Genomic DNA, 27,312 nt, shown 5'->3' on the forward strand with positions numbered 1-27,312 from the left:
GCAAATCAAACTTGGCCCTCAAAAAATTGTTACATTGTGATTTATTTATAAATCATGCAGCTAATTCGAAACATAAGCACAAAGCGTTCGAAGATTTCCTAGTTAAAATAAAGACAAATGTCTGTTTTTGAAGCAGAAAAAGTGAGTTTGAATGTGAGGAAACACCAGCAGGAAGTTCAAACACGAAGCCTTCAGCTCTAACGAAATAATCTCCATCTGAGGAAAACTTCCTTCAACAACAATGTAGCCCACTAACTGATTAGAGCTGAAGGACTCTTCAAGATTCAAATGGTATAAATTTGGGACGTTTTCCTCATTGGGATCATTGATTTGTCAGAATAAACCCGAGCAACAGCAAGACGATGATTTCGAACAAACTTTGCGTCCTCAGCTTAGTGCTGCTTCTCTCCCTAGCACTCAGCTCTAGCGCCAGCAACGTAAGTAGCTCCATGGTCTATCCAAGAAAATATTAACAAAATATTTCAGATCCACAGATTCAACGCAGTCCGACTTTCCCTAGATGTGTCAGGCCCGGGGGCCAATGGTGCAACTGTAACTGCAACTGCTGGACCTGATGTTACTGAAACTGCAACTGCTGGTTCTGATGCAACTGTAACTGCAACTGCTGGACCTGATGTTACTGAAACTGCAACTGCTGGTTCTGATGCTACTCAAACTGCAACAGCTGGTTCTGAGGCCACTGCAACTGCCACTGCTGGTGCTCATGTAGCTGTGACTTCAAAGGGGATTGAAGGAATTGCCATCGGGAAACATGTATATGGAATAAGAGCCTAAATTAAATAATCAAGTGGCTTGCCACTTAAAAAAACTATTACAAATTCAAAACCTGTTTACACGCTTTGTGCGACAAGTGAGCTTTGGACTTTTGGAAATTGCTTAACATTGCGGGAAACTTTGCGGTCAAAACCGCCTGTATCACAAAAACGAGTGAAAATATCCGATTAGTTGCTTTAACTAGAGTGTGTGAAGGGCTATTTTATTATTATTAAGAAGCAAAAATCAAGCTGGACACAAGCATCTGAAGTGTTTATCTTTCTTTTCTTTATTTCACTTTTTTTTAACTTTCAAAATAGCCAACCAGTGGCAACCAGCTTTTCGGAATAGTATTTCAAGCCCTTTCTTCCATAGCTGAGGCCTTAGTTCAAAATGTTCACTGTTTAAGCCCTAGAAGTAAAAAATTAACTCCTAAATTAAGTCCCATTCTCCATTCACGCCTGTATAAAAATCACACTTTATCCTGATAGTTTCTAAAATATTATCTGGAAAACTCGCATTCAAAAGCATAAATCTGCTCCTCCACAAATGAAGTGGCTCAAAACACAGAACATGAATTTTATTAAAATTTAGCAACAATTTAAGTTATTAATAGGTACATTTAACAGACGCGTTAAGTGGGTTGATCACTCAGCTTGAAGTACTCTATTTGGAAGCTTCCCAACTAAACTCGCAAGATTAGTCAAAAATAGTCACTTGAGTGTTAGTGGTGTCCTCAAGCAGCTCAATATAAGTGGCATTGTCCGCAAGCATTATAACATTGCATCCACTGGAAAGGTTCCATTTTTCCGCAGTGAACTGGGCTTGGAAGTTCTGTAGGAACTTCGCTAATGCGCGACTGAAAGTGAGTTCTTCGTCCAAGCAGACCTGAAGCATTCCCACGGCCGTATAGGTGTAAAGAGCATTGGGAACGTTGCTGCTTACCGCATGCACCTGAAGAGAGCAGGAAAAGCGTAATTTTCCATCAACTTGGCTTTCGCGTGCGACTTACCGAATATGTGGAGTAAGGAGCCAGGGGCTGGAGTGTTTTCGCTGCTTTAACGGCCGTTGGTTTAATGGAGTGCGTTTCCCCATTAACCTGCAAAGTTTCCTTGCAAACTCCCAGTGTGGGCTTCGAGTGCACGACTTACCTTATCTGCCCTGGTGCAGAGCACCAGGGCAAAGAACACGAAACTTACCACCGAAAACCCACTGCGAATCATCATCATCTAGATGATTAATAAATCGCCGAACGAATCGGTTCCAAATTTATATCTCCGGCGCACCTTAAGGGTCCTTCAATTTGATCAAAACTTCGGTCTTCAGAAGCATGGAGTGTATTCAACCGATTCAAACAAAAATATTCACTACAGTGTTGCTAAGAACCTCCTCCAGCTGAATATACGTGGTCTGGTTGGAGAGCAGCATCAGGTTGCAGCCGCCGGCCAGCTTCCACTCTTGGTTCTGGTGGTTCGCCTGGAACGCTCGCAGAAACCTGGGAAAGGCCCTCCCAAAATCATCCTCAACCTCCAAAGCCACCTGGAGCATCCCTACTGCCTCATACAGGTACTGATCGTTAGGCACCTGGCTATTCATAACCCGTACCTGAAATCTGGATATGAACCCAGCCGATCTGGGAGCTCTTAAGTGCTTACCGAGTAATTGGCTTTAGCAGCATGCTCGTCTGGATTGGTATCGTTTAGCGCTAAAACCTATGTGAAAAACATGCGGTAATCTGGAATTTAAATGCTCAAGTGAGACTTACCGGGTGATTGATGGATGCGATTAAGCAGAAAACCACTAGAACTGCACACAGTGCGTTGGGACACATTTTGCTGGAAAACACAGCACTTAAACGCACTCAACTTGAGGCTCGATGGCGGCTTTTATCCACTTTACGATCAATTTTTTGCAACGAGCTTTATTTACTTCCGATAACATTATTGGTTTATCGGTACTTAAGGTTATTAGTATTGCACTGAGTAGGCCGATCTAGTCCAGGCATTGTTTGCTTTGTACAAAGAGACTTAATCCTACTTGTCCTCGCTTATTGCGCGCCAATTAATTAGTCATCGTAAGGGGGCCTGAACAGGAGCAAGTTAGATAGAAAATGCGGATCAGCTTCACCTAAATTCCCAATTAAACAAACTCCAGATCAATTGCAAAAGTTCAAAATCCTGCCATGTCCCCCCTTAACTTTGCTCATTGGTAACTAACTCGACATCAACTATATACAGTCATTTTACATGTTATTTACAAAACGGCGCGTTTCAGGCGTGCATGTGGCCCCCCATCATCAGTCGTTCAGTGGACCGTCTCAAAGCCGAAGGCCCATTAACGAAAATCCCTGAAGGTCCCGGACTGAGTCCTCCCATGGTTTGGAGCTGGCGCAATCCGCCCGCATCCATAATGTCCTCAGTTATGGACCGGTTCCTGGATCGGCGCTGTTGCTGCATGGTTGGATTCAAACCTGGCCCCAGAGCGATGTGGTGATGCATGGCCGGTGTGGGATCGCGAAGTTTGCGGCTGTTTGGCAACGATTGGAGCGAGTCCTCGTAGCTGCTTTAAATCAGAAACTGATCAATGAATTCTGCAAGATTGTATCCGGGCACTTACTTGCTGCTCTCTTCGCCCGAACTCCTGCTGCTGCTGTGTCCGCACTGACACGAATGCACCATCGTGCCGTCTGCAATTCCTGAGTCGTGGCCACTGGAATGGAGGCTGGTGATGGATTTTTCCAGGCCCATGGAATTGCGCGACTTTTCCCGATATCCCCCCAGCCGGGAGCCGGTGTATCTGGGACAGGAAACATCATGGCGAGATGGAGTGAACTCCATCGGCATGTCCACTGAAGTAGGATCCGATCCTACGGGATATCGCATCGGGTCGCCATAGCTGGGCGGGTATAGTCCCACCTTGGAAGAGCTCAGGCCATACCGCAAGTGGGACGTGTATCTCTCCAGCCTGGAAAGTGGCGGTAATCCAAGGAAGTTTCTGAGAAAATTGCCCAACTACCTTCGCTTTTTCTTTTTGATGCAAACGACGCAAATGGATGTGATTAGGGCTCCGACCAGCACTATTCCTCCTAGGATAATGGCCCCGATCTCTATGGAGGAGAGGATGAGCTTGGGGGTTCGAGTGTAGTGTCTTTCGGAGGCGCCGCTGGAGAACGATAGCACTTTCGGCCCTTCCAGCTGCCGCTCGATTGCTAGCTGCTTTTTCTGGAGAATTCTGGAAGCAAAATCAATTACAGCTTTCCCCCCTTCAATGGCTGGAATCGTTACTTTTCGAGCTGCGTCATATCCAGGACAGTGTTCAGCGCCGGGTCCACAGCATACAGATACATATCAGTCCTGGAAAGGGAGAAAAACCAGTAAATTTTCCGGTATGGGGTTTGCAAGTTTGGGGCCTACGCAGTATGATCCAGATGGTTCCTGTCGCTGTGCGGCTCCAGCTTCCGGATGCGAACGTCATAGCCGGTCGCGTTCTGCAAAGCCCTGAAACCACAAAGTTCCCTAACGGATTTCCCAAAGTCAGCACGGGCTTACGTGGTTATGTTAGTGATGGTCCTTTCCACTTCGGTAGGCTTCAGCCCCATCACCATCACCACCTGCTTCTGCTCATCCAGCACGTAAACCTATCAAACAAGTCATAGGAAAACATTCTTCAAAATCGGACACTCTTCCAAGCTTACCAGGACGTTGGCAATCGAGCTCTGCCCATCATCCGCTCCAGACTTATCGGTGGCTTTCACATCGAAACCAAACACTTTTCCAGCATCTTTGTTGAAGTTGGCGATAGCCCTGATTTGGCCAGTGATCGGATCAATGGCAAACCGTCGATTCGCCTCCTCGCTTCTGCTGAGGATTTGGAACCGAATTTCCCCATTTATCCCCAAATCTGGATCAACGGCCTGTGGGGGAGAAACCAGGAAAGTTTCAGCTGATTTTAATCCACTTTTGCCTCAAAGCCCATTTGTCAGATCTGGCTTTGAATAGGCACCGCATTCAGACCAGTGATTTTAACTTCTTATTTACCTTTAATGGACTGCTTTGTGAGCAGCGATTTAATTAAATTTCTGCACTAATCTGGGTCGCCGTTACACTGCGTAAGGGCTCGAATGGATCGGGGACTTTTAATTAAATGATGAGGAAAGATAATGGAAGCAATGGAAGCTTTTGATTTCGTTTTAATAGCGCAATTTCCAATGCTTTAAACCTGAAAGTTATGTTACTAAAGACTTTTTTGTCTCGGGCACGCCGGATGTTTAATGGAAGTCGCCAAATCGGCGTTAAAACTGCTTTATTTCTGCTGATGTTTCGATGGTTTGCAAAGTGTGCCTATTAGGGTGGCCCTTAGTCGCATATGTGAATATGTGTATGGTGTTGTTTATTGGCGGCACAGAAGCCCTTAAATTTAAAATGCTATTTGTTAAGCGTATTGACGCTTCTTGACCAGAAATTACCAAGGAATTTACTAATATTCGGGGGGGGGGAGGGTGAGAACCTAAAAACTCGACGAAAAATTAGGGGCCACTCCAGTGGCTATGTCCAAAGACAAGGGAGCAATGGAAGTTTTATTCTTCTTCTGGTTAAAACCCGAAGACTCACCAATGCGAAAAGTAGGCCAGGGTAACACAATAATTTTTTAGGAGTTGGCGCAGTGCTACGCAAATAGTTTGGTGCGCCACCCCAACGCACCGGCGCAGTAAATTTCGGAATTATCCAGTTTCCAGGAATACCTGTCAACTCTCTCATAAGCCTCAAGGGTATCGTGCCATTTAACTATTTTCCAAAAATCACAAAAATTTGTAATCGCTGCAGAAAACGCCATCTAGTTGACTTATTTCAAACCAAAAGGTATAGAGAAAAAGTGCCCTTAAAAGACATTAAAATTATCTTTCAAACTAGTCCAAAAATAGTGGAATCGGTTAACTACTTCAGGAGATAGAAAAGCGTAAGTAGTGAAAAATCCATTGGCCTCCCCATCTTTTACCACAAGAGATACAAAAAATTATTAAAGAGATAAACGATGCAGTTTTACCTAAGCTCCCAAATGGCGTTTTTAAAGATACAGCTCATCTCCCCTTTTTACGAGAAACAAAATTTTTTTGTTTTGTGGTAAAAGTTACTCCTAGCGGTCAAGCTACTATAAACTAGGCATGTGTAACACTTCTGTGTAGAATTGGACTTTGGATTTTTTGCCGCTCTGTGAATTTGGTTCCGATTGAGCTCTTAGCTACTTTACAAGAAATTTACATGCTTGAAATAACGCCAAATTTGAATAAGGTATACAAGATAAGACCAAAATGTTGTACATTATGCCACTTTTTAACTAGCACTGGAGTGCACTTTGAGTCCACTGGACAGAGCACATTTTGATTAATTAAGTCATGAGATCTGATAAAGCAAGAAGCCAGTGAAGACTGGAAAAACATAATACAAAAAAATGAAGATGATCATAACTAGAAGATAACAAAATTAAGGCCCAACGTAAGTTTTGTATAATTCTTAAAGTCAGAACTTATTTATATTTATATTATTTATATACGGAAATTTCGTTGGTTTCTTTTAGTTCAAAAGTTTTTTTTATCAACAATTTCATTTTTAAGCGATTTCTTCGCATTTTTTTTTTGTTTAGTCGGTATTTTCAGGAAAACAAAATTAATTCGGTTATTAATTTTCATTTTGGGGTTGTGCATTAATCACTGCACCTGAGTGACATTCAGACAAATATAAATAGCTCTAAATTAAATATCGAGCGTGTGAAAGAACAGCGCTTGGAGCGTTTTTCGTTTAGTTGGAAAGTGAAATTTGTGTTTGGAATATTGCAATGCGAACAGACACTTTCCATAAAAATATCAACAATAAACAAACTGAAATCAAACCTGCTAAGTAAAGCATGAACCACTAAAAGGTTGAATAATTAATTAATCATGTTCATTCTATAGTTCGGAGTCTTTTTTTATCCGGTCGATAATCACAGTTTTAGACGGAAAATATTGATTCATTGTGGCCATTATGGCAAGTGCGGTAGTTTGTGAAAGTGTAGCGAACTTTTGGAGGGTGTGTAGCCGTTACCACCGAAATATAGAAGGCCCACTGGCTGAATTGTGACGTCACTTAAAGTAGTCCGACCAGGCATAACGCGTAGCGGAGTATATGATGGATCAACTGTACGAATATTAATATTTTAGACAAAAATAATGTCTTCAGGAATTAATATGCTTTTTACATTGTTTGATTTAAGTGATTAGCCTTTCTATTCCTAAAAAATGAACGTAGTTAACTAGCCACAAATATTTTTATTTCAGTTATAGCTTAATATTTCATGTTTCCGAAGCGTTCTAATTGTTTTAAATAGTGAAGAATACAATTGCTAATAATCTACCAACTTTATTCAGTGAGAGTATCTAACTTTCTTTTATTCCCCTTTCCAATGGTGTCATTTCTTTTTCCACAATAATTATTTAAAAGAGTATTGGTGACAGAATTTATGATAATCTTTACCGAGTTTATAGTACTATGCAGATCATATTGGGGAAATTCTGTTAACAAATGATTATCTGTTATGTATTGTAAAGTTGTTGTTGACGAAAACGTCTTTTTATTGTGTACTGCTAAAACGTTATCTTCATCACATTCCAAAATTTTGTTGAAAATGAGGTAACCATACAAAACGATATTTGTTACATGGTCTTTTGGAAATTTAAGCTTACCCCTACTCAAATTTTTAATGAGTATGTGACTGTCTTCAACTTCTATTTGATCTGTAAATGTTAAATTTGACTGGCATATTAGGCATTTAAATTTCTTGGACAAAATGTAACAACAATATCCTGCTAAGTAGGTAATGACAGGCATTTCATGTTCCACATTTTCCAAATCACACCGAGAAATTTGTAAATTTGGGACAAACCATTCCGAATTTGAAACTGTCTCGTCGTCAAAAATACCATCACTTTCATAAAAATGTTTTACTGTTAACATTCCAGAGCAACGAGATTTTAGCGACATCAATGACTGGATTCGAAGTTTTTTCTCGCACTCATATAATTGCCGAATGGAAATATTTTACTGACCCCCCGCTAATTGTCTGTATTTTCCGAACCTATTTTCAAGAGGATCAGTTTGAAATTTTCCCAATAACAAATAATTCATATTAAGTTCCTTCAAACAAAATGATACGATTTATAACATGCCATAAATAGTGTGACGTAAAGCTATGGATGTTTGAGGAGTTAAAGTTTTTGAAAAATGTGTTCGGCGGTAACGGTTTAGCTCGAAAATTGAGGATAGAGCGCCAGCTTGCAAAAAGCTGGTCAGAATGACCTCTAATCTATAAATATTTTGTCTTGAACTGAGTTAAGTTTTCCGACAAGCTACTGAAGTTTTATGGATTCTTTATTTTCTTTCTCTTTGCTTTGCTGATTTCAAATAAGTCTGGCTTTGGACAAATTTGCTGGTGCTACCTACTAAACACATTTCCTTCTTTCTTTCCAGGTGACACTATACAGCATTCAGTAAGCTTAGGATTGCTTTGCCCCTGGTTGCCATGTACATGTAGAACTTTTAGTCCCCTATTCGTCAATTGACTGAAACATGATACCGCCTTTTTTACATTGCTCAAGAACCATTTCAGCCACAGAGTTCGTTTTTGTCTTAGTTAATCTATGGTTTTTGTATCATTGGATAGAGAATTGGTAATTCGATTCAATTGCATGAGGAAATTCTGGTAAATTTGTCACAAAAAGTCACACGAAATTTGGATATCATACATTTTTCACTTAGAGCGCTCTATTGCGGTCTATATACCCCAACAGCCAATGAGTTAAAACTCATTAACTCGGAGAGCGGCAACAACTCAAAAGCGCAACTCAACACAGTGTCACCGTTATCACCGAAATAAAGTGTGTAGCGAACTTTTCTCACTACGGCGGTAATGGTGTCACCCAAGGCTAGCTAAAAGGCAACGTCTCTTACCTGCAGACGCATCACTTCGTAACTGTAACCTGCAGTAGCAGGAATGGCGGCCACAATGGGACGCCCGGTGGACATAAACTTGGGGGCATTATCATTCAAGTCCGTTATTCTCACGACGACTTTCACTTCGTTCAAACCTGCAGAAAATCAACAGTAAAATCATCCACCTTCCCTTGCCTCCTTCCAGCTGGAATCCTCACCGAGATTTCCCAGTCGCTCATTTGTAACCGGGTAAACCACCACGGTCATGTCCCTGCCCACCTTGTACTGATCCAGCCGAACCACCAGCTCATACAGCGCCTTTTTCTCGCGATCCGGACTCTTGATCATGAACAGGGTGCCGTTTCTGGAATCAATGTCGAACATGCGCTTGATGTCGCTGTTCTTTTCGGCCACGATGCTGAAGCGCAGCTTGTGCGCCTTGTAGCGCTCGGTCACGTTCAATGCGAGGATCTGCAAGGGAACCGGCACGTTTTCCTCCACTTCCACTTCGTAGTAGCGATGGGCGAAAACGGGACTTTCGGGTGACGTGATGTCTTCGGGAACATCAATAACATTGACTGAAACGCAAAAACAGTGACGTTGAATGGAGTGAAGCTGATAAAAACCAAACTTGAAGAACCTACTCATAAGCAAAGCTGTGGAGCTGAGACTTGGAGAGCCCAAATCCGAAGCCACAATGCTGACATTGTGGGTACGAGCTGTTTCATAGTCCAGCTTCCCTATGGTGGTTACAATGCCCTCTTTCGAGTCAATGGAGAACAGGCTGGCGCTCCCCTTGCGGAAGGGGATATCGAACAGGATCAGGCCGTTGCCGTTTCCAGAAAAATCGGAGTCGTTGGCAAACACTCTGGTGACGGGGGAGCCTGGAAAGCATCCTTTGAACAACCCAAACCCACTCAAATCACCCTCAGTACCTATGGGGCTGTTTTCCGAAGTGGCCGCATAATAGACCGGAATCTTAGCCTGGTAGAAGTGATTGGTGTAGATGTTGGCTTCGTTGTTAGTCACTAGATCATCGTATCCATAAAAAACTGGGGGATTATCGTTAATATCCAGCACATTGACTTCTACGTTAACCGAGCTGCTCAGTGCCTTTCCTTCAGCGGGATTGTCCTTGGCCAGCACCACAAAGGAGTACTTATCCTTGGCCTCCCTATCCAGAAGCCCATTAACGCTCAACAGGCCAGAATAGGCCCCAACGGTGAAAGGCACCCCTGAGGAATTCTTCGCTTGGATCCAATAGGAGACATTGGCATTGGCGCCATGGTCTGCATCCATTGCTTCGATCTTTCCCAAAATCTTTCTGCTATATGCAGCTTCCTCCGTGTCGAAGTTGTACCAGGACTTCTTGAAGACTGGCGGATGGTCGTTGACGTCTTTCACTCGCAGTTTCACCTGCAAATGGTCCCTGAGCAGGCCTTTGTCGGTTGCGGAGATGTTCAGGAGGAAGTCCGACTCAGGAGGCAGCGATCTAGCTACGGAAAGCTCACCGCTACTGGGATGCAGCATGAAGTACTGGATCAGATGGAAGGGCTCTGAAGAGCGCTGACTGGGCACAAAGGTTTCCGAGACGACTTCGTATTTAACTACAGCGTTTTCTGCGGAATCGCGATCAAGCGCCAGCACTTTCAGAATGGCGCTGCCTGCAAAACAACGCTCAGAAATGGCTGGTGAGCTGAGATGATTCTTACCAATTCCCACGTCCTCTGGCACAGATATCACTGGGGAGGATTTCTGCCGCGGCTTCTTTGCCCGAAGATACGTTTGAGTCAGAACGAGCCTGGTGGTGTCGTTGCCTGGTTGTTCCTCAAAGTGAGTCACCCGGTTGGAGTCGCGATCGTATTCCAGAACTTTCAGGCCCCTTCCAGTGTAGACGTCGATTTCGTTGAAAGAGGGCGCATTGTCGTTCTCGTCCTCCACTTGAATGGTCAACTTGGCCTCGCTGTGGAGTCCTCCTTTGTCTTTGGCCACCAGCCTCAGGTTGTAGGCGCTGGTAGTTTCGCGATCCAGAGGCGCGCTGGAGCTGATGAATTTAATTTTTCCCGTGTTTTTGTCCAGGCGGAAGATTTCGCTGCCGCTCCCGAAGATTGTGACCGTGAACTGGCCATTGTCTCCACTGTCCTTGTCCGTTACATGGATGGGGAAGTTCAGGTCGACCTCAGTGCCAGACTTGCAGTTCTCCTGGATCTTGCCCTCGTAGCTGCTTCGCTCGAAAAGGGGCTTGTTGTCGTTCTCGTCGTCCACTATGATGGTCACCTGGTAGATTCCTGATCCCAGGGCGCTTCCTGCAATTTGAGAGGTTGCTCATTAGAATTTCCTAGTTCTGAGCGCAGCTCCCACCTTTATGATACTCTGCAATAACAGTGAGTCGATAGACATCCCTGGATTCGCGGTCAAGAGACTGCAGCGTGTGAAGGGTTCCATCGGAGGTGATCGCGATCATATCGGTAACGTCCTTTTGATTTGCGATGGAAAACTTCACGCTGCTGGTCTGGTTGTTTTTGAAGCCCAGCTTCCCAATCAGGATGTTCGGTTGGTTTTCCTTCACGTGGAACTCGATGGGGGCGTTCCCGGTCCTGCAAGCAAACAGTGACAAATGCCCCAGTTGAAATCCGCATTCACCTCATCAGGATGGTCTTTTCGTCCTTCGGATCCACCACATGAAGAGTGACGTTGGTGATCAAGGAGACGTCCCTCTCATTGCTGGCCACGCCCTCAAAGTCGTAGTTTAGTCGCGTGAACTTCTTCAGCTCGTCCACCACTGTGAGCACCCCGGATTTTTCCTCTACAGCAAAAGGCACTGAAACCTCCAAAATTAACCCACTAGCCTGTGAACGGAGGGCTTCTCTTACCCCCTTCGTGGTAGCTGTGGAGCAGGTCGAAGGAAAGCTGACTCCTATCGGGCATATCGGTGACGCGCAGCTGACCAATACTGGTGCCAATGCCCACGTTTGCGCCCACCCAGAACTCGTAGGGCGCCCCAATGAACTCTGGATAGTCGTTGTCACCTTGAAACCGCCGCTGTTAACTTTCAAAAACTCCAGTTGCACCAGTGCAAACCTTTGTAGCTTTTCACATCGATGGTAACAACAGCCAGCGAAGTTCGGCGCTCGCTGGGGTTGACTGGTTGGTCCGCGGCCTCGATGAAAAGCAAATGTTTGCCCGAAAGCAGCGAGCTATTGGCGACCAGGATTTTTCCAGACTTCGGCTCCACGCTGAAGAAGTCGGTGTTGTTGGAGCCGCTTTGCAGGGCGTATAAAACCATGCCGTTCCTGGCCAGGTCTGGGTCAATTGCATGGATTTGTCCGACTAAAGCAGGCGAAGGTTTGAGGATGTTTTCAGTGAGTGGGTTAACACCGGCCTACCGACTGCGCCCTTTCTGGCCTTGGTGGTTGTCGTGAAGTCGTAGAGGTTGGTGGGGATGAATGTCGGGTTGTTGTCGTTGGCGTCCAACAGGGTGACTTCGATACTAACCGAAGACTCGCCCTCATTGGTCACGACATTGGGAACCTTTTCCTTGGCGGACACTTTCATCTGGATGGCGGCCCGTTGCTCTCTGTCCAGCACGGTTTGGTTCCTCACCTGCAAAACATTAGACTCGGGGGTTTACTCAGTTGCAGTCTTCGTGTGGTTGAACTGACCGTCAGCCATCCAGAGCGCGCATCCAGACTGAAGGCGCCGCTCTTATCGTCCAGCTGGTAGGAGAAGTCCGCATTGTCGCCCTGATCCTGATCAGTGGCCATGATTTGCAACACACTGAAGCCATTGGGCAAGTTCTCTACTATGCTGATGTTGTAAAAGTCTACTTCAAACTCCGGCAAATTGTCGTTGAGATCGATGACTTCGATCTCCGCGCGTGCCAGCCCGGTTTTCAACGGATTGTCCACCTGGAACGCATCGGAACAACCCCGTTTTCCCACAGTTTTCTTGGATGGATGGTTCTTACTTGAGAGGCCTGTATTTGCAGAACAAACGTGTTCCCTGGCAGGGAGCGTTCGCCATCCAGATCGATTTCCCGCTCCAGAAACAGGGAGGCATTGACGTGATCTAGGTAGAAGAGATGGCGCTCATTGCCCGCGATTATGTCGTATCGAATGGGCGTATCGATGGCAAAGTCTTGATCGAAGGCGAAGATCGCCGGTTGGAAAGTGAGCATTTCGTGGATTTTGGCGCCCTGGATAAATCGGCAATTTGTTTGTGTGGATTTTTGAGGCTGCTGCTAATCCAGGACTTACGGTGATGGGGTAGAATTCGTGGATCCTCGTCCTGTAGACGCCCTTGGTGAATTTGGGCGGCAGGTCGTCATTGTCGCTGATTTTGATCCGAATGGTGGCGTTGGAGCTTTTGGACGGCGATCCACGATCCTGGAAATCGACCTGTATATTGCGGGGTTTGAAAATCCACCAATCAGAATATCGAGGTGCCAATGATGAAAAATGCAAAAATCTCCAAGCAACTTGTACAAAGTTTTCTGAATAATTTACGTTGATGGATGCGAGATGATTGCGCGCAAAGGGAAAGCAACTGATGGCTGCTCCTAAACGAATCCACGCCTAAACCTAGACGTTCGTGCGATTGTGAAAAGTGAATGATTGCTGTTATCCAACATTTTTGTTGGGACTTACGGTGGCTGCAACTGTGAGTAGAAAGTCGCGGTCTCCCGCATCAAAGTCCAGACTTTTGCGCAAAAGAACGTCAGGCTGTTGGCTGCTTTCCAGCGCGAATTTGCCTCGCTCGTTGCCGGCGATGATTGCAAATTGCACATCCGAATTCGGGGTGTTTGGTTTGTCCTGGTCGATTGCCCTGATACCCCTAAACAGGGTCAAACCTGCCAAAAAATTCGTTTTCTCGTAAATAAATGTCCACATGCAAGAAATTGTACGGCTTTTCATTGTCGGCGTTTAATCCTCATAAGCCGCTCCGACTGTTATCTAGCGGATAGACAAATGCTTGCAAAGTAACGGTTATCTGATTTAAATTGGCATCGATCGGTGTGTTCAATAAGTCTAAGAATGGGACTTACCAACGGGAAAGAGCTCATCGACTTCGACTTGATACGGCGCCCCGATAAAGACTGGAGAGTGATCGTTGATGTCTTCGACATAGACGGTGATGGATAAGGAGGAAGTTATCTGGAAAACAAATTTATTGGGCTATTTTTAGCAAATTGCGTCCAGTTTAGAAGACATGGGTTTCCGTGCTCGATTACAGATGATTGCTTAACGTATCAAAGTGAAGTGGTTGCGTCCATCAAACGCCATGCGGTTCTGCTAAAGCGGTCCACTTGGCGTTTCTTCTTCTCGGGTATTCAATTGAAACGTTCATCATCCATATCAAGGTGGATGGAATAATTCGAGCTTCTTAAGGGTCTCGTCAATGGATCTATGCTTGGGCAACTTTAGAAGCACAATTGCGAGGCGAAAACTGGGGTTTCGGGATTTTTTTTCCTTCAATAGAAGCACTGAACTAAATGCTCCTCAATATGTAAATATTGTAAGATTTTTGAAAAACTTTTGCGCAATACCATGATCCGCTTTGAGTCAATTACTCCTAAACTAGCGGAAGGATTGGTTTTGATAGTTTTCGATCAAAACAATAGTGCTTTTGTTTTTTGTAGGTAAGGTGAGATTTTTCCTCAATTTGTTTGTGATTTTTATCGATATTTTCGTCGCAAACTCCAACTCATCAAATTGTGCATTGTGGCAATGCCGTGTTGAAAAGTTAATTACACCAAAACTGGTGGCAATAAACAGGGGGTTTTACGATTTTGTTAGAGCAAGCTGCGTTCTGAATTTGATGAATGTTTTTTTTGGGCGCTTTTCGATGAGTTTTGGACAATTTTTTAATGCAAAGGTGCCGTTCTATTTTGCGATGTCGATACCCATCCTCAAATTTTTCTCTCAAGAGCGGGAGCAAATAAGGGAATTTAGACAATTTTTATGTTATTATGTCCTTAAAAGAACGATTTTTGAACAAAGTATCTGCAGTGTTGGGCGATTTTTAAAAAAAAAACTTCAAAAAGTGGAAATTTGACGAATTTTTCAAAAGAAAAGGCAAATTGCGCTTTTAACGCTTGCAGTGTTGCAACTCAATTTTAAACGGTTAATAACTCGCAAACTAGCAGGAGTAAAGTACTGGTTTTGCCGACCTTTTACGCACAAAACTCCACCCTACTTTCTCGCGAAAAGACGTTTTTGTCATATTTTTCTATAAATTTGGAATTTTTTTCAAAAAAGGGCTAAAAATGCGCTTTTCATGTTTTCAATGATGCAAACTTGTTTCAAATCTGTCGTGCTCTGAAACTCGCAAAGGAAAACTGTGCTAAAATTTTGGCTAAAAGTAAATATTTTTTATGGCATATATCCATTAGCTTAAAGAATTTTATTTAAAGAAAGTTCAAAATGCGCGTCTTCTTAGTATTCTCAGTATTGCAATATTGTAAGCTAGTTTTGAAATCTTCATTACTCCAAAAATAGTTTGACTAGAAAAAGGATCTCACCGATTCCTAATACTTAGAACCCTCTATTAATTTCGCTAAAAATCAAAGTTTTTTGCGAATTTTATGTGAGCTTTGGCGAATTTTCAAAGTGAAAAACGGCCCTCTAAGTCTTGCACTGTTGCTTGTTTTGATTAACTCCTCCGAGATTATCAGGAATAAAACACAGTTTTTGCCGCTCTTTTACACACAAAGAGCCATTCTACTTTATCTGGCCGATATATCATTCATGTATAGTTTTTAAACTTAAAAAAAAATTTTGAAGTAAACAAAAAAATGCGCCACTAATTTTTTGAATCACGCGAGCTAATTTTCAAAATTTTCTTTCTCCGAAACTGGACAAGACAAAAGGTTGATTTTACCGATTTTCTATACGGATTCTCGTCTATTTTCTCTTAAAGTGCAATTTTTGTGTGCTGTTGCCATGAGCTTAAAGAATTTTTGAAGAAACGGTCAAAAATGCGCGTCTAAGTCTTGCAATGTTGCAAACGGTTAATTTTCGAAGTTTTTAATAAAGGCTTTGTTCCTGTCAGGTTCCCAAAAGTGGGAGTTTAGTGCAATTTTTCTACGAAATTTGAGGATTTTTTAAAAATGGGACAAAAATGCGCCGCTAAGTTATGCGAGTTGGCAAGGATATTTTCAAAGCTTCATTAAACGGACAAATATTTCGCGACTATCCTAAAAACGCAAATTTTCAGTCACCTTTCTATAAAAGTTGACGCGGTTTTAAAGCAACAGTCGAAAATGCGCAGTCAAGCCTTGCAAGCCTTTTGCTTCATCTCTTTTGGAACCTTTACAACTTTTTAAGGAAAAATTCAAAAATTACCGCAGTCTTGCAATCGCTACACAAATCTGAGTTTATTTTGCCGCATTTTTGTAGACAAACCATAGCGCCAATTGCCCTAAAGCAAAAATTTCGAGCAAAATTTGGACGCTCTAGTTTTAAGGCTTTGAACGTTGCTCAACCCGGTTTTTTGCCCACAAAATTAGGCAATCACTCGCTTATTATTTAATCAGAGCGTCCAATCTTGGCTTCTGTATAATCCACTTCAGCTGATCTATTGGCACAATAAACAAGCCATTTGAATATTGGGATACTCTTGGGGCGCCGCAGGCCCGAAGAAAAGCAGGTCGAAGCATCGGCAGCAAAAGCATTCATATATTGCGAGAGTGAAAGGAAGCTAAATTCGTTGATTATATGGTGATGTGACTGATATTTAGCCGGTGGATATCAAAAATCCGGTACAGAAGTGGAAAGTATGCAAAGCTTCCTTTTAGGCTTAGAATAGAAATAATGCTTACTGTGTCCTCGCCATCATGGAAATCGCAGCTGAGTTTGAACTTGAGCACGTTTCTTGGCGTGTGCCGGTCCACCAAGTCTTCCAGGGATTTGGCCAGAAGAACGGCCACGGTCGTTTTGTTCAAGTCCCGATAGGTGAAATAGTTCACATCTTCATTCTGCTCATGAAAATTGCGAGTTTATTGTGGTTTCTAAAACCTGTAGTTCTGCACGTACCTTGTCCACTGGCAGCAAGTTGAGGCCATTTCTGGGATGGACTTCCACCCTGAGTACTTCGTCGCCCACCTTCAAGTTCTCAGGAACGCGCACAAATCGCAGATACTCCCCTTGTGGGTAAAACTGGCAACCTTAAAAAAACAGAAATAAGAGTAATAAACTCATTCGTCGGCTAATGGGAAAGTTTAATTATTTTCACTCTTGTAGTCGTTTTTCATGCGAATACCGTTAGAGTGCTTGGACGGTTTTGTGTAATGGCTTGTCTCACACGCACATTATGCTCGTTTAATTTAAATAATATTTCCTTAAAAGTTACATCATAAGCCAAAAAGGTTCCAAAATAGGAGCTTTCTTAAGATTTGATTTTTTTAAAGTTTGCACTTTTAGCGATATTATTATTGCTTCGATTCATGTTCATATTGTGTGTGATATTAAAGCGAAAGTCAGAATACCATGCTCTGGGTGCTGCCGGATACGCAGTTGGTTCTTTTTTCCATTTATTTACCTTGCTGCAGGCTGCACTTTAAACTAGAACACAAATTGCATCGGTAAAGTAATGTTATTATCGGTTAGGAAATGCTGCTTGTTTTAATGGGTGAATTGTCGTTTTCAGTTTGATTGAACAGGAAGAAAAGTACTCAAGTTGGGAAACTGGTTGAAATATTAGTAGTTGACCGGAAAACAAACGTAAACACTGGCTGGAAACCTAACTTTTTACACAATTAGGCCTCCAATGGCCTAAAACTGCGATTTGATTTGAGAGGTTTTCCAGTTAAGTTCGAGAAATCCGAAGCGGTGCTTCAAGAGGTGATGGTCTGTCTAGATTTCGCAATTTTTGATTGCTTGTTACTCAGAAACCAGCCCAGATCCACGGTTTATGTCGCTTGGTTTTGATAGCAACAGCTTTGCTTTTAACGCCCCAGAAGTTTGGCTTTTCTGCACGTTTTCCATGAATTGGGCGGAGTTTTTAGTTTGACGCCTCCAAATTTCAAAGGTGGATTTCGGACTCCAGTCTTGAAATATTGAGTACTTCGAAACTAGCAAAGATCACGGCTTGTTTTGGACTGCGTTAAATAGAGACAATGTTCGTGTTTTTACTCTAAGAGTTGGAGTTTCGAGTGTTTTTTGCATACATTTTGACGATTTTTTTATATTGCAAGCCTGTCGCCCTGCAATGTCGAAACGCTATTTTGAAATTGCAATTATTCTGAAGCCAGGGAAGGCAGGAAAGTGTCTTTGCCGTTTTTTAATGGAGCGAAGATTGTTCTAATTTTCCCAAAGGAGCACTTTTGATGCAACTTTTCTTGACGACAAAGCCGCGTTTTTTAAAATGCGATTTTAATGCACTTTTTCGATGGATTTTCGCGACTCTGGGAAGAGAGAGTGGAATAGAAAATCTGCCGCTTATTTGTTCACTGTCGGAACCCGATCTTCAAAAATTCGTTACCAAAAAATTTAAAAAAATAAAAAATGCCTCTTGACAATTTTTGATATAAAAACTTATGTGTTAATTCTGCAGAAAATTTGCCCTTTTTTGCCTTTTGTATACAAATTTTGATAATTTTTTAAATAGAACCCTGCAACTTTGCCCAGGTAGATTTTAGCACCCCGCACTCCATTTCCGCCAAATTAATTGCTTAGAATTAGTTAATTCAGCAAAACCTGGCCTAATTTCTTCCAAAGCCCGATTTTTATGCAAATTTTTGTATGAATTGTAGAGACTCTCTGAATGTGCGGCTGGGCTCCAAAATGTCCCACTAATTTATGCAATGTCGCAGTGCCGTTTTCAAATATTCATTACGCGAAAACTGGCAGGCGCTAAAACGCGATTTATCCAGTTTTCAATATAGTAGACTCTGGTTTAATTCCCATGTAACTTTGTGATTTGTGCCATTTTTCAAGTAATTTTGAAAATTTTTTAATTATACGCTTTCAGAATTGCTCAGTTGATTTTAGCATGCCGCGCCACATTTCTCATATTAAGTAGCACAAACCTGACAAAAAATAAAGCTTGCATTTGACTGCCATAAATAGAGAGCCCTTCATTCTCTCTGCTCTAAAAGTTTGACTTTTCAGCGCTTTTTCCATGAATTTTGGCAATTTTTTGATTCGACAGTCTTTAATCTGCACTACCCCAACATTGTTATCAAATGTAAATTAATCCAAAACTCGAGGACACCAGAGCTGGTTTTTGCTGTTTTTAAACACAAAAAACTCTGCATTAAATTCCTCAAAGGCGCGATTTTTAATGTAATTTTACTACAAATTGTGGCGCATCTTTGAAGTAACGAGTACAATCGAAAATGTGCCACTGATTTGTACAATAGTGAAACGCTGTTTTCAAAATGTTTATTACCGGAAAACCGGCAAAATTTAAAGAGCAATTTTGCAACTCGTTAATAGAGTGAACTATCGTTTAATTGCGATATAAATTTGTATTTTATGCCATTTTTCTGTGAATTTTGAGAATTTTTTAATCAGCAAATTTGCCCAGTGGATGGAGTGGAGTGGAGTGAATGACTGCATCTGCGTATTGAAAAAGAGAATTCTTCTAGGGGGCAAAAATTCAATTTTAGATAGGAGAAAATGCAAAATGATCTCAACTAACCCAGTAGAATTATGAATTTCTGCCATAACTCATGAGAATCCGTTATCAAAGTCCGTTACCATTATTTAGATCAATGTGCATGTTGACATCCCATGCAGATGGATGGAATGCATAAATTTACCGTTCGATCGTGGCGATTTGCGCATTTTTTCCGCCACTTTCCTCTTCAATTAGAGCCGGCAATTGAACAGTTTGAAGGTTTGTGGCGCGACCTGGCACAAGCCAGTTATCTAACAATAATTACCATTCGAAACACATCTGAACACTTTCCTTTGGTTACTCAAAATAATGCGAACAATAACCAGCATTTTACGATTATTAATAATTGCCGATTACCAAACAAGCTTGGGCTTCAAACACCGCATCGAATAACTGTTGAAATTAACCGTTCTATAAATTCGCTAATTTTCATTTTTGCCATTGTTTTGAAGTGAAAAGTGAGTGATTCCTCCTGAAGTCTCACTGAACTCAAACGAATTATATAAGCATTGTTCAAAGCCGTCCAGATCGTTTGGAGCGTTCGATCGAAAGTGAAGGATTTCGCTTAAAAATCCATATATTTAGCAAATTTCAATTTGTAATCAAATACCGGTGGTTGGGCAAATGGTGGCCTCATTCGAACATTTCCAACGAACGGACCCCGATTATTATTCAACTCATTAAAATGCGCTTAATCATTTTCAATAACTAACTTGTCCGTTCAAAGTGTCGATAAGTTCTGCTAAGCTTATTTAGGATGTTTCAATCGGGTGCTTTTTTCGATTTCTTGAATAACATTTACTTTTTCAGGCGTGAAACAGTCATTAAACCTAAATTCAATTTTGAGGATTATTAGTTCCATGCCCAATGCAAATGTACTCGGTTTCCTTCATGTTAAAAACGCTGTATTTTAATTTATATTATATTAATTTTCTTCTCCGAGACTGAGGCGAAACAAACAACTGAAGACAAACAGCAAAAATTATGAGTCAATTGAATTAAATTTCAACAAATCAATCAGAAACCATCCGCTTTGTTTAGTAACTCGGAATTATATGTGAAGAAGCAATTAGGCTAAAACTATCGCCAGCCATAATCGGGGCTTTGTCTAAGCGGAAGCATGAAGGCTACGTTTTAGATGCATTTTTAAGATCTTTGTAACGAAACTTTCATTCATTGTGCCAGTTTGTACAATTTTTACAAACGCCAGGGTTTGATTGATTAATGCCCAAAAAAATTCTCCACTTCATCTTCCAGGCACCGTTACTTTATCATTGATATGTAAATGACTCGGTGGATTAGCCAGATGTTGTCAATTTAATCAGCCTTTTATTAACAAAAATTATGTAGACAATAATTTTTTATAGTACCAAAGTCGATTGTGAGTGCTGGTCAACTAAATGGCATTATTCCGTAAACCGTTGTTTCCCGGCAAGGCAACAACGCGTAATTAATTCAACAATGTCTTTTGCACAACCAGTCCGTTTAAATGGACACGAAACTTACCAAATGTGGCATGATTCAAAACAAGCAGAATCACCAGTTTCTTGAGCGAATCCATTATTTCGGCTTCATTTGATTTGCGCCTTGTCGATTAGATTGAAGCTGGCTGCTGGTCATTCCTGCAAAAAAGTCAATCAAACTTGAGGATTTGAATAATAAGAAGTTTTAAAGAAGTTGACCAAAATATCTGAACTTTTGGTTCTAATGCTCCAAGTTTAAAGCGTGCAGAAAATCGCGAAATGTTCACAAGTTCATTAGAAATAAACCGTTCGTTTCAAACAAACGAAACAAAAATCTTAGGACGCATTAAGAAAAGCCTTTCGTGTTTCAATACCGGTAAGCGTTGTTTACATACAAGCTTCAAAAGACCCGGAAAAAAAATTTTAAACGGGCAAAAAATTTCTAAAATTATTTTTTTTATGAAGGAACAGCTAGCTCCAATGAAACTAAAATTGCACCAAATGTTTAGACATGCTTCTTCCATCGCCCACTTATATCCAAACTTCAATGGCTTGAAGCATCGCGCTGTCACAAGTTTCTGAAGAGCAATAGTCAAAAATTAGAAAGCCCACAAAAGATCGTCAGAATTCAAAAATTTATGACGAAACAACTATTGACTACAATAAAGCCCAGATCACACCACCAATTGATGAAGGTTTCCTCTATCCAACGCTTGTTTCCAAAATTCAATGGTTTCAAGCATTGTTTAGATACGCGCCTCAAAAAACCGTTAAAAAAAAATTAGAAAAAGCGCATAAAATTGCCCAATTCAAAAATTCTTTGTGAAAAACTCGTGCACGCGAACAGAACCAAAATCACACCACATGTTAACAGAAAAATGCACAGTAGAACGTGTATGTCCAAATTTCAACCATTTAAAGCATTGCGCAAATACAAGCTTCAAAAGCAGCATTACTCCAAAACCGGAAAAAACGCACAAAATTTCCCAAGTTTAAAAAATCATTGCATAGGAACCATTAGCTCTGACTAACACAAAATTGAACCACAGATCTACGGAAGCTTCCTTTTTTGAACGCTTGTATCCACTTTGCAATGGCATGAAGCTTTGTTTTGTTACAAGCTTCAGAAGAAGCATAACGCAAAATCTAGAAATCGCCCAAAAACCGCTTAAATTCAAAAATTTATTGTAAAAACCATTTAACTGGAATAAAACCACAATCCCACCGTAAGTGAACGAAAGGTATCGTCTATGAAACTGTTTTATCCACATTCTAATGACATTTAGTGTTGTTCAGATACGAGCTTCAAAAGAAGCATTTAAAAAAAAATTAAAAAACGCACAAAAATCCAAAAATTTATTCTGAAGAAACTGTTGGTTCAAACGAAACCAAAATCATCAAAGCTTTCGGGATGGAGCGTTTGTATAAAAATTTCAGTCGTTTGAATTATTAGCCAAATGATGCGCTCAGAAAAAGCCTTATACCAAAATTAGAAAATGGGCGAAAAAATTTTCCCAAATTAAAAAATTTATTGCGAAAGAAACTAACTGAATCTTAAAATATCAAACACTCGTTTTCTTATTTCAGGAGCTTAACGAATTATTCCAATACCAGCTTCAGAAGGATAATTTTGCCCAAGTTAGGAAACGTGCCAAAAAGCGTCAAAATTCAAAAATTCTTTTTGAAGAAACGATTTTCTCGAATTGAACCAAATTAACGAAAGCTTCATCTGCCGAACCCTTATGTGCACCCTGTAATGTCTGCAAGAATTGTTCAGCTACAAGCTTCCGAAGGGAATGGTGCAAAATTCAAGAAGTCCGCTAAAAATTTCCAAAGTTCAAAAATTAATTATAAATTATCTTTTGGGTTGAACAAAACGTAATTCACACCAAAAGTCAACTGAAGGTTCCTCTATCGAAAAATCGGAACGATTCTTAAGATACGCTCATCAGAAGACCAACAAGCAAAAGCGAAAAATCGCGCTAAAAACGTCCGAATTTCACAAACTCAGTATGAATAAACTCTCAAAAACTAGAAAGTTAAAGCTTTTATGTAAATCTGTGGATTTCCAGAAAAAATAGCAAGTGATCCTGATCGTTCAGGATCATTCAAAAATTCTGCACTCTTTTAACGGTGACCAGTTTGAGGAAAAGTGAAAGCGTAAGCGCCATTTCCTTCCAGGGAAAGCCGGCATAAAATCGTGAAACTTTCAGCCAAATTATACGCAAAAAGCGCTAAAAGTCGTTAATAACAATAGGAAGCTGGACATTTTTATTTATCAGCGACTTTATAACGAGCAACATGAATTATCACCCCGTCTAATAAAAATGTCCTTATAATCGCCTTTCTAGTGTTGTATAACTTGGCACCAAGTAATAAATTGCAAATTTGTTCTAATTACAACGACCGGGAATAACACGGAAAAGAATGTTGCTAATCAGCCAATATATGCAGTTGTTATGGAGCAACCGTAGTCTTTTCAGTATCAACTTATTTAAATAATTACGAGGAAATATGCTAATAAATAATTTTAATTTTAAGCAAACCCAACAATTACACCATTGGTCTGGATTGTCGGTCGGCCAGTTAATTTTCGTGAAAAATGCCTGATTTACTATTGCTTGCTTAACAGATTGGCTTACGAAATCCACTAAACTAATCTCAGATGTAGATTGTCTGAGTGACTAATCTAAATCTATAATAAATAGATAATTTTCGATTAGCAGTTGTTTTTTTGTAATTTAATTTTTGAGGTATTTAAGGCCTTTTTAGCCCCAGCTAGTGAAGAATGCAAATAAAACCGGCTGGTATACAACCAGTTTAGGCCCAGGATTTAGTATGTAATTAGAACTGCTGTCATTGACTATATAAATAGGTAAATAGCAGAAAAAGTGAATTGCAAATGGGTGTTTAGTTGCAAATCCACTTGCCATACATATTATGGGTAATTGTAGTGGTTTTATAACGAATGGCAGTGCCTTTGGCCAGTTACTGTCATGTTTCAATTTGATAACGAAGGTCGCAATTTGAAAAATCACGCCTGTTTCTCAGCCAAGACACGGCCTGATTGCTATTGGTTCGATTGCCTCTGGCGATAGGTAGAATCGAACAGGAATGAAGGATTCCTAGTAATAAAGATTGAAGATGGTTGAGGTGAAACCTGCGAAACTTTAGCAAACTAAATGATCCTGCGGCTTCTTCCTGATGGAAACGAATAAATCTACTAGTAAATTTCGACGTTTCCTAATTTTGCCTCTACTGCTTTGAAGGTTAAGAATTTCCAGTAGAACACATTAGTGAAATATTGTTTGATAGAAACTCTATCAGAAAGGCTCAAAGGACTGATCGAATATTTTGCATCGTTTTTGCGGTACGGGCTGTTAAACCTCGAGGACGCCCGAAAGTTGGATAATTTTGCTTCTATCTCTTTAAAGGTCAGGAATTTCCAATAAAACCTGATACGTAAACGATAGATTTATAGAACAGCTATCGAAAAGCTTCTAAGAGCTGAATGGAAATGTTGAACAGTTTTTCAGATATCGGCCGTTAAAAATTTCAGAACGCCCCAAAGTTTATAAATTTCCTCCTATCTCGTTAGAGGTTAGAAAATTCCAATAAAAATTAATAAGCAAAGGATAGATGTCTAACACAGCGATCGAAAAGGTTCTAAGAACTGGTTCGATATTTTGAACAGTTTTTGAGATATCGGCGGTTAAACCTCCAGAACGCCTGAAAGTTTGATACTTTTCTTCCTATCTCTTTAGAGGTTATACAGTTCCAATAAAAATTAATAAGCAAACGATATACGTCTAACACAGCGATCAGAAAGGTTCTAAGAGCTGGTTGGATATTTTGAACAGCTTTTGAGATATCGGCGGTTAAACCGCCAGAACGACTGAAAGTTGGATATTGTTGCTCCCATCTCTCTAGAAGTTAGACAGTTGCATTAAAAATTAATAAGTAAACGATAGACGTCTAACACAGCGATCGAAAAAGTTCTAAGAACTGGTTCGATATTTTGAACAGTTTTTAGATATCGGCGGTTAAACCTCCAGAACGCCTGAAAGTTTGATACTTTTCTTCCTATATCTTTAGAGGTTAGACAGTTCCAATAAAAATTAATAAGCAAACGATATACGTCTAACACAGCGATCAGAAAGGTTCTAAGAGCTGGTTGGATATTTTGAACAGCTTTTGAGATATCGGCGGTTAAACCGCCAGAACGACTGAAAGTTGGATATTGTTGCTCCCATCTCTCTAGAAGTTAGACAGTTGCATTAAAAATTAATAAGTAAACGATAGACGTCTAACACAGCGATCGAAAAAGTTCTAAGAACTGGTTCGATATTTTGAACAGTTTTTAGATATCGGCGGTTAAACCTCCAGAACACCTGAAAGTTGTACATTTTTGTTCCTATCTCTTCAGATGTTAAAAATTTCCAGTAAAAACTAACCAGCAAACGATAGATATCGAAGCAGCCTAGAACAGCTATCGAAACGAAACTGTTTTCGACTCAGCTAAACCGCAGCTAACTAAAATGTTAGGTATTTCTACTAAGCTCCCAATGAAAACGTATAGACTTTTAGACAGGCCATCGAAAAGGTATTTAGTTGTCTTTGGATATTTTCAACCGTTTAGGAGCTACGACGCTTTGAAACTGTCAAAGGCATCCAAGGGGGCAAAGCCCTATTGGAATTTTCAAGCTTTGCGAACGGAAATAAAGCTGAACGAATGCTTTTTTAAAAAGCTCCTTAGCATAATTGCGATATTTTTAACGGTTTTCAAACTAAATACAAAACAATTCGCAAAAATGGAGTAAATTTCAAAGTTTTTCTGCAACTGTTTAGAGCAAGTTCCCCAAGAAAACATACCTGAAGTTGCAAAAAATGCAGCAAAGAAGCTCAAAAGCACATTTTCAAGCCAATCCTAATCGGTCTCAATTGGACTGGTTCCTAACAACAATCCAAACTGATACAACCGCCACAAAATAGCAAAGTTTACCTTGGATTTGATCCTGAAGATCGTCCTCACTGAGAGGAACGATGCGAATTTATGTAGTTTTGCGCAAAATTGCACATTTCTAGGTCACAAACAATGGGCATTTCGGATGCGAAGATTAAGCGGTTAAATGTGCTCTGACCCAGGAATTAAATTGCGTTTCCTTCATGTATTCTGATAGTGGCACCGTGCGAAGATGTATTGTTGGCCATTTTTCTCCTAATTGGACGTGTGTTTAATTAGCTGCCAGAAAAATAAGGCTAAAATCATTAACGAAGCTTGATGCAATTGAAACTCAAGTCGGATCCGATTGGGGCGATTGTTTCAACTAGCAAACAGTTCCGGAGCGCGGAGAAAGTGCCTCAATAGCACGCATCTTTTTATTGTTATGCGTGATAAATAGTGCTAATGATGGTCTAAAGCCCGATGTAATAATTTTCATATGAAATATTACGCAAATTACTTCAAAGACTGATGTGCAACTAACCGAATCCAGCCCAATTTCTATTAAGAATACGCAACTATTTAAGCTAGGATTTCTGCGCAATTTTCAACTTGGAAAGTCTACCTCAGTTTCGAGAAACTGCATCCAAAAAGTCTGCTGGCACTTTTCCACATTCACAGCAATTGGCAAAGTTCAGTCCGCACTTCGGAGATAAACAAAAAAAATAATCGGCAAAGAACGCGCACCGCACCGTCTCAGCACGTGCTTTAGCGCTCAAGTCGGAACGAACACTCCGTACAAGAACCCAATGGGTTCCCATCAGCGAGAGCAAAAGGAAGGAAGAGTGGCTATGGCCAGTCGAGCCGTTAACTCTTTAAAAAGCCCGTTTTTTCGTGCCTAGGAAGGCTTTAGCCGTACAGGTTTAATTAAATAAATCTATAACATTTCTTCGGTTTTTAATGAGCAAAAATCTAGCTAAGGTCGCTGTGGAATGACCGTAAAATGAAACCGGGAAAGGAAACATACTTTTGCGACCTTCGCAGTGCGTTTTTCTCTGCTTTGTGCGGCCTTGTCGCATTTCTGAAGGAAACTCAACAGCCATTTTTACATACTTAGTTAAGTTCTCATCGATCTACAAATCACAAATTTTATCAGTGATAATCTAATTTGAAAGTTAAAATTGCAAAATTAACAGTTAAAAAACATATTAAAGACAAACAACAGCAACAGGAAGGAGAAGAAAAAGTGCTAGACAACAGTGAAACTATGTTTCCTTGCGCTTTTGTGAAATAGTCCGGCTTGGCAGTAAGGCGAAGGGGCGAAAAATACACTTTCATTTGATGTAAGAGTTTTTGTAGGTATTTAACTCATTGGTTAATGAGTTATAACTCATGGCCGGTGGCGAAATATTAGCATCTATCGAAAAAAGCCATCAACATATCGCTTTTGCGCATACGACTGCTTGAAACTTGGTCCAAAACGCGAAAAACCGGAGATTTTGAAGAAACTTAAAAAAAATTCAGCGCGATGAGGAATTTTCCCCAATAT

The 27,312-nt window shown here is 40.9% G+C and overlaps 2 protein-coding genes across 3 annotated transcripts; one reads left to right on the top strand and one right to left on the bottom strand.

The window, feature by feature from the left end:
• The first annotated feature begins 291 nt into the window (after nucleotides 1-291).
• LOC109541451 (mucin-19) lies at nucleotides 292-846 on the top strand. Its single transcript, XM_019910308.2, has 2 exons — nucleotides 292-437; nucleotides 487-846. Exons 1-2 carry the CDS (start codon nucleotides 363-365, stop codon nucleotides 793-795), a joined length of 384 nt encoding a protein of 127 aa, XP_019765867.1. The 5' UTR covers nucleotides 292-362; the 3' UTR covers nucleotides 796-846.
• A 493-nt stretch (nucleotides 847-1,339) lies between these two features.
• LOC109541450 (cadherin-89D) lies at nucleotides 1,340-26,544 on the bottom strand. 2 transcript variants are annotated; one of them, XM_019910307.1, is made up of 30 exons: nucleotides 26,389-26,544; nucleotides 20,865-20,980; nucleotides 16,772-16,902; nucleotides 16,558-16,713; nucleotides 13,783-13,891; nucleotides 13,385-13,587; nucleotides 12,995-13,123; nucleotides 12,706-12,933; nucleotides 12,401-12,646; nucleotides 12,125-12,341; nucleotides 11,820-12,068; nucleotides 11,612-11,767; nucleotides 11,382-11,559; nucleotides 11,100-11,335; nucleotides 10,451-11,044; nucleotides 9,674-10,402; nucleotides 9,383-9,622; nucleotides 8,957-9,316; nucleotides 8,757-8,893; nucleotides 4,469-4,687; nucleotides 4,323-4,411; nucleotides 4,188-4,271; nucleotides 4,059-4,127; nucleotides 3,790-4,005; nucleotides 3,391-3,738; nucleotides 2,540-3,333; nucleotides 2,430-2,486; nucleotides 1,926-2,379; nucleotides 1,787-1,873; nucleotides 1,340-1,728 (listed from the first exon to the last, which is right to left on the bottom strand). In XM_019910307.1, exons 2-26 carry the CDS (start codon nucleotides 20,917-20,919, stop codon nucleotides 3,045-3,047), a joined length of 5,667 nt encoding a protein of 1,888 aa, XP_019765866.1. In that variant the 5' UTR covers nucleotides 20,920-20,980; nucleotides 26,389-26,544; the 3' UTR covers nucleotides 1,340-1,728; nucleotides 1,787-1,873; nucleotides 1,926-2,379; nucleotides 2,430-2,486; nucleotides 2,540-3,044. The 2 variants fall into 2 exon arrangements, with proteins under 2 accessions (XP_019765866.1, XP_019765865.1); XM_019910306.1 differs by having other exon boundaries at nucleotides 2,540-3,336.
• Nucleotides 26,545-27,312: the final 768 nt, after the last annotated feature.

The sequence above is a fragment of the Dendroctonus ponderosae genome, unplaced genomic scaffold (genome assembly GCF_020466585.1).
Source record: "Dendroctonus ponderosae isolate FM_Combo_2020 unplaced genomic scaffold, Dpon_F_20191213v2 Dpon_F_20191213_1, whole genome shotgun sequence".
Taxonomy (NCBI): Eukaryota; Metazoa; Arthropoda; class Insecta; order Coleoptera; family Curculionidae; genus Dendroctonus; species Dendroctonus ponderosae.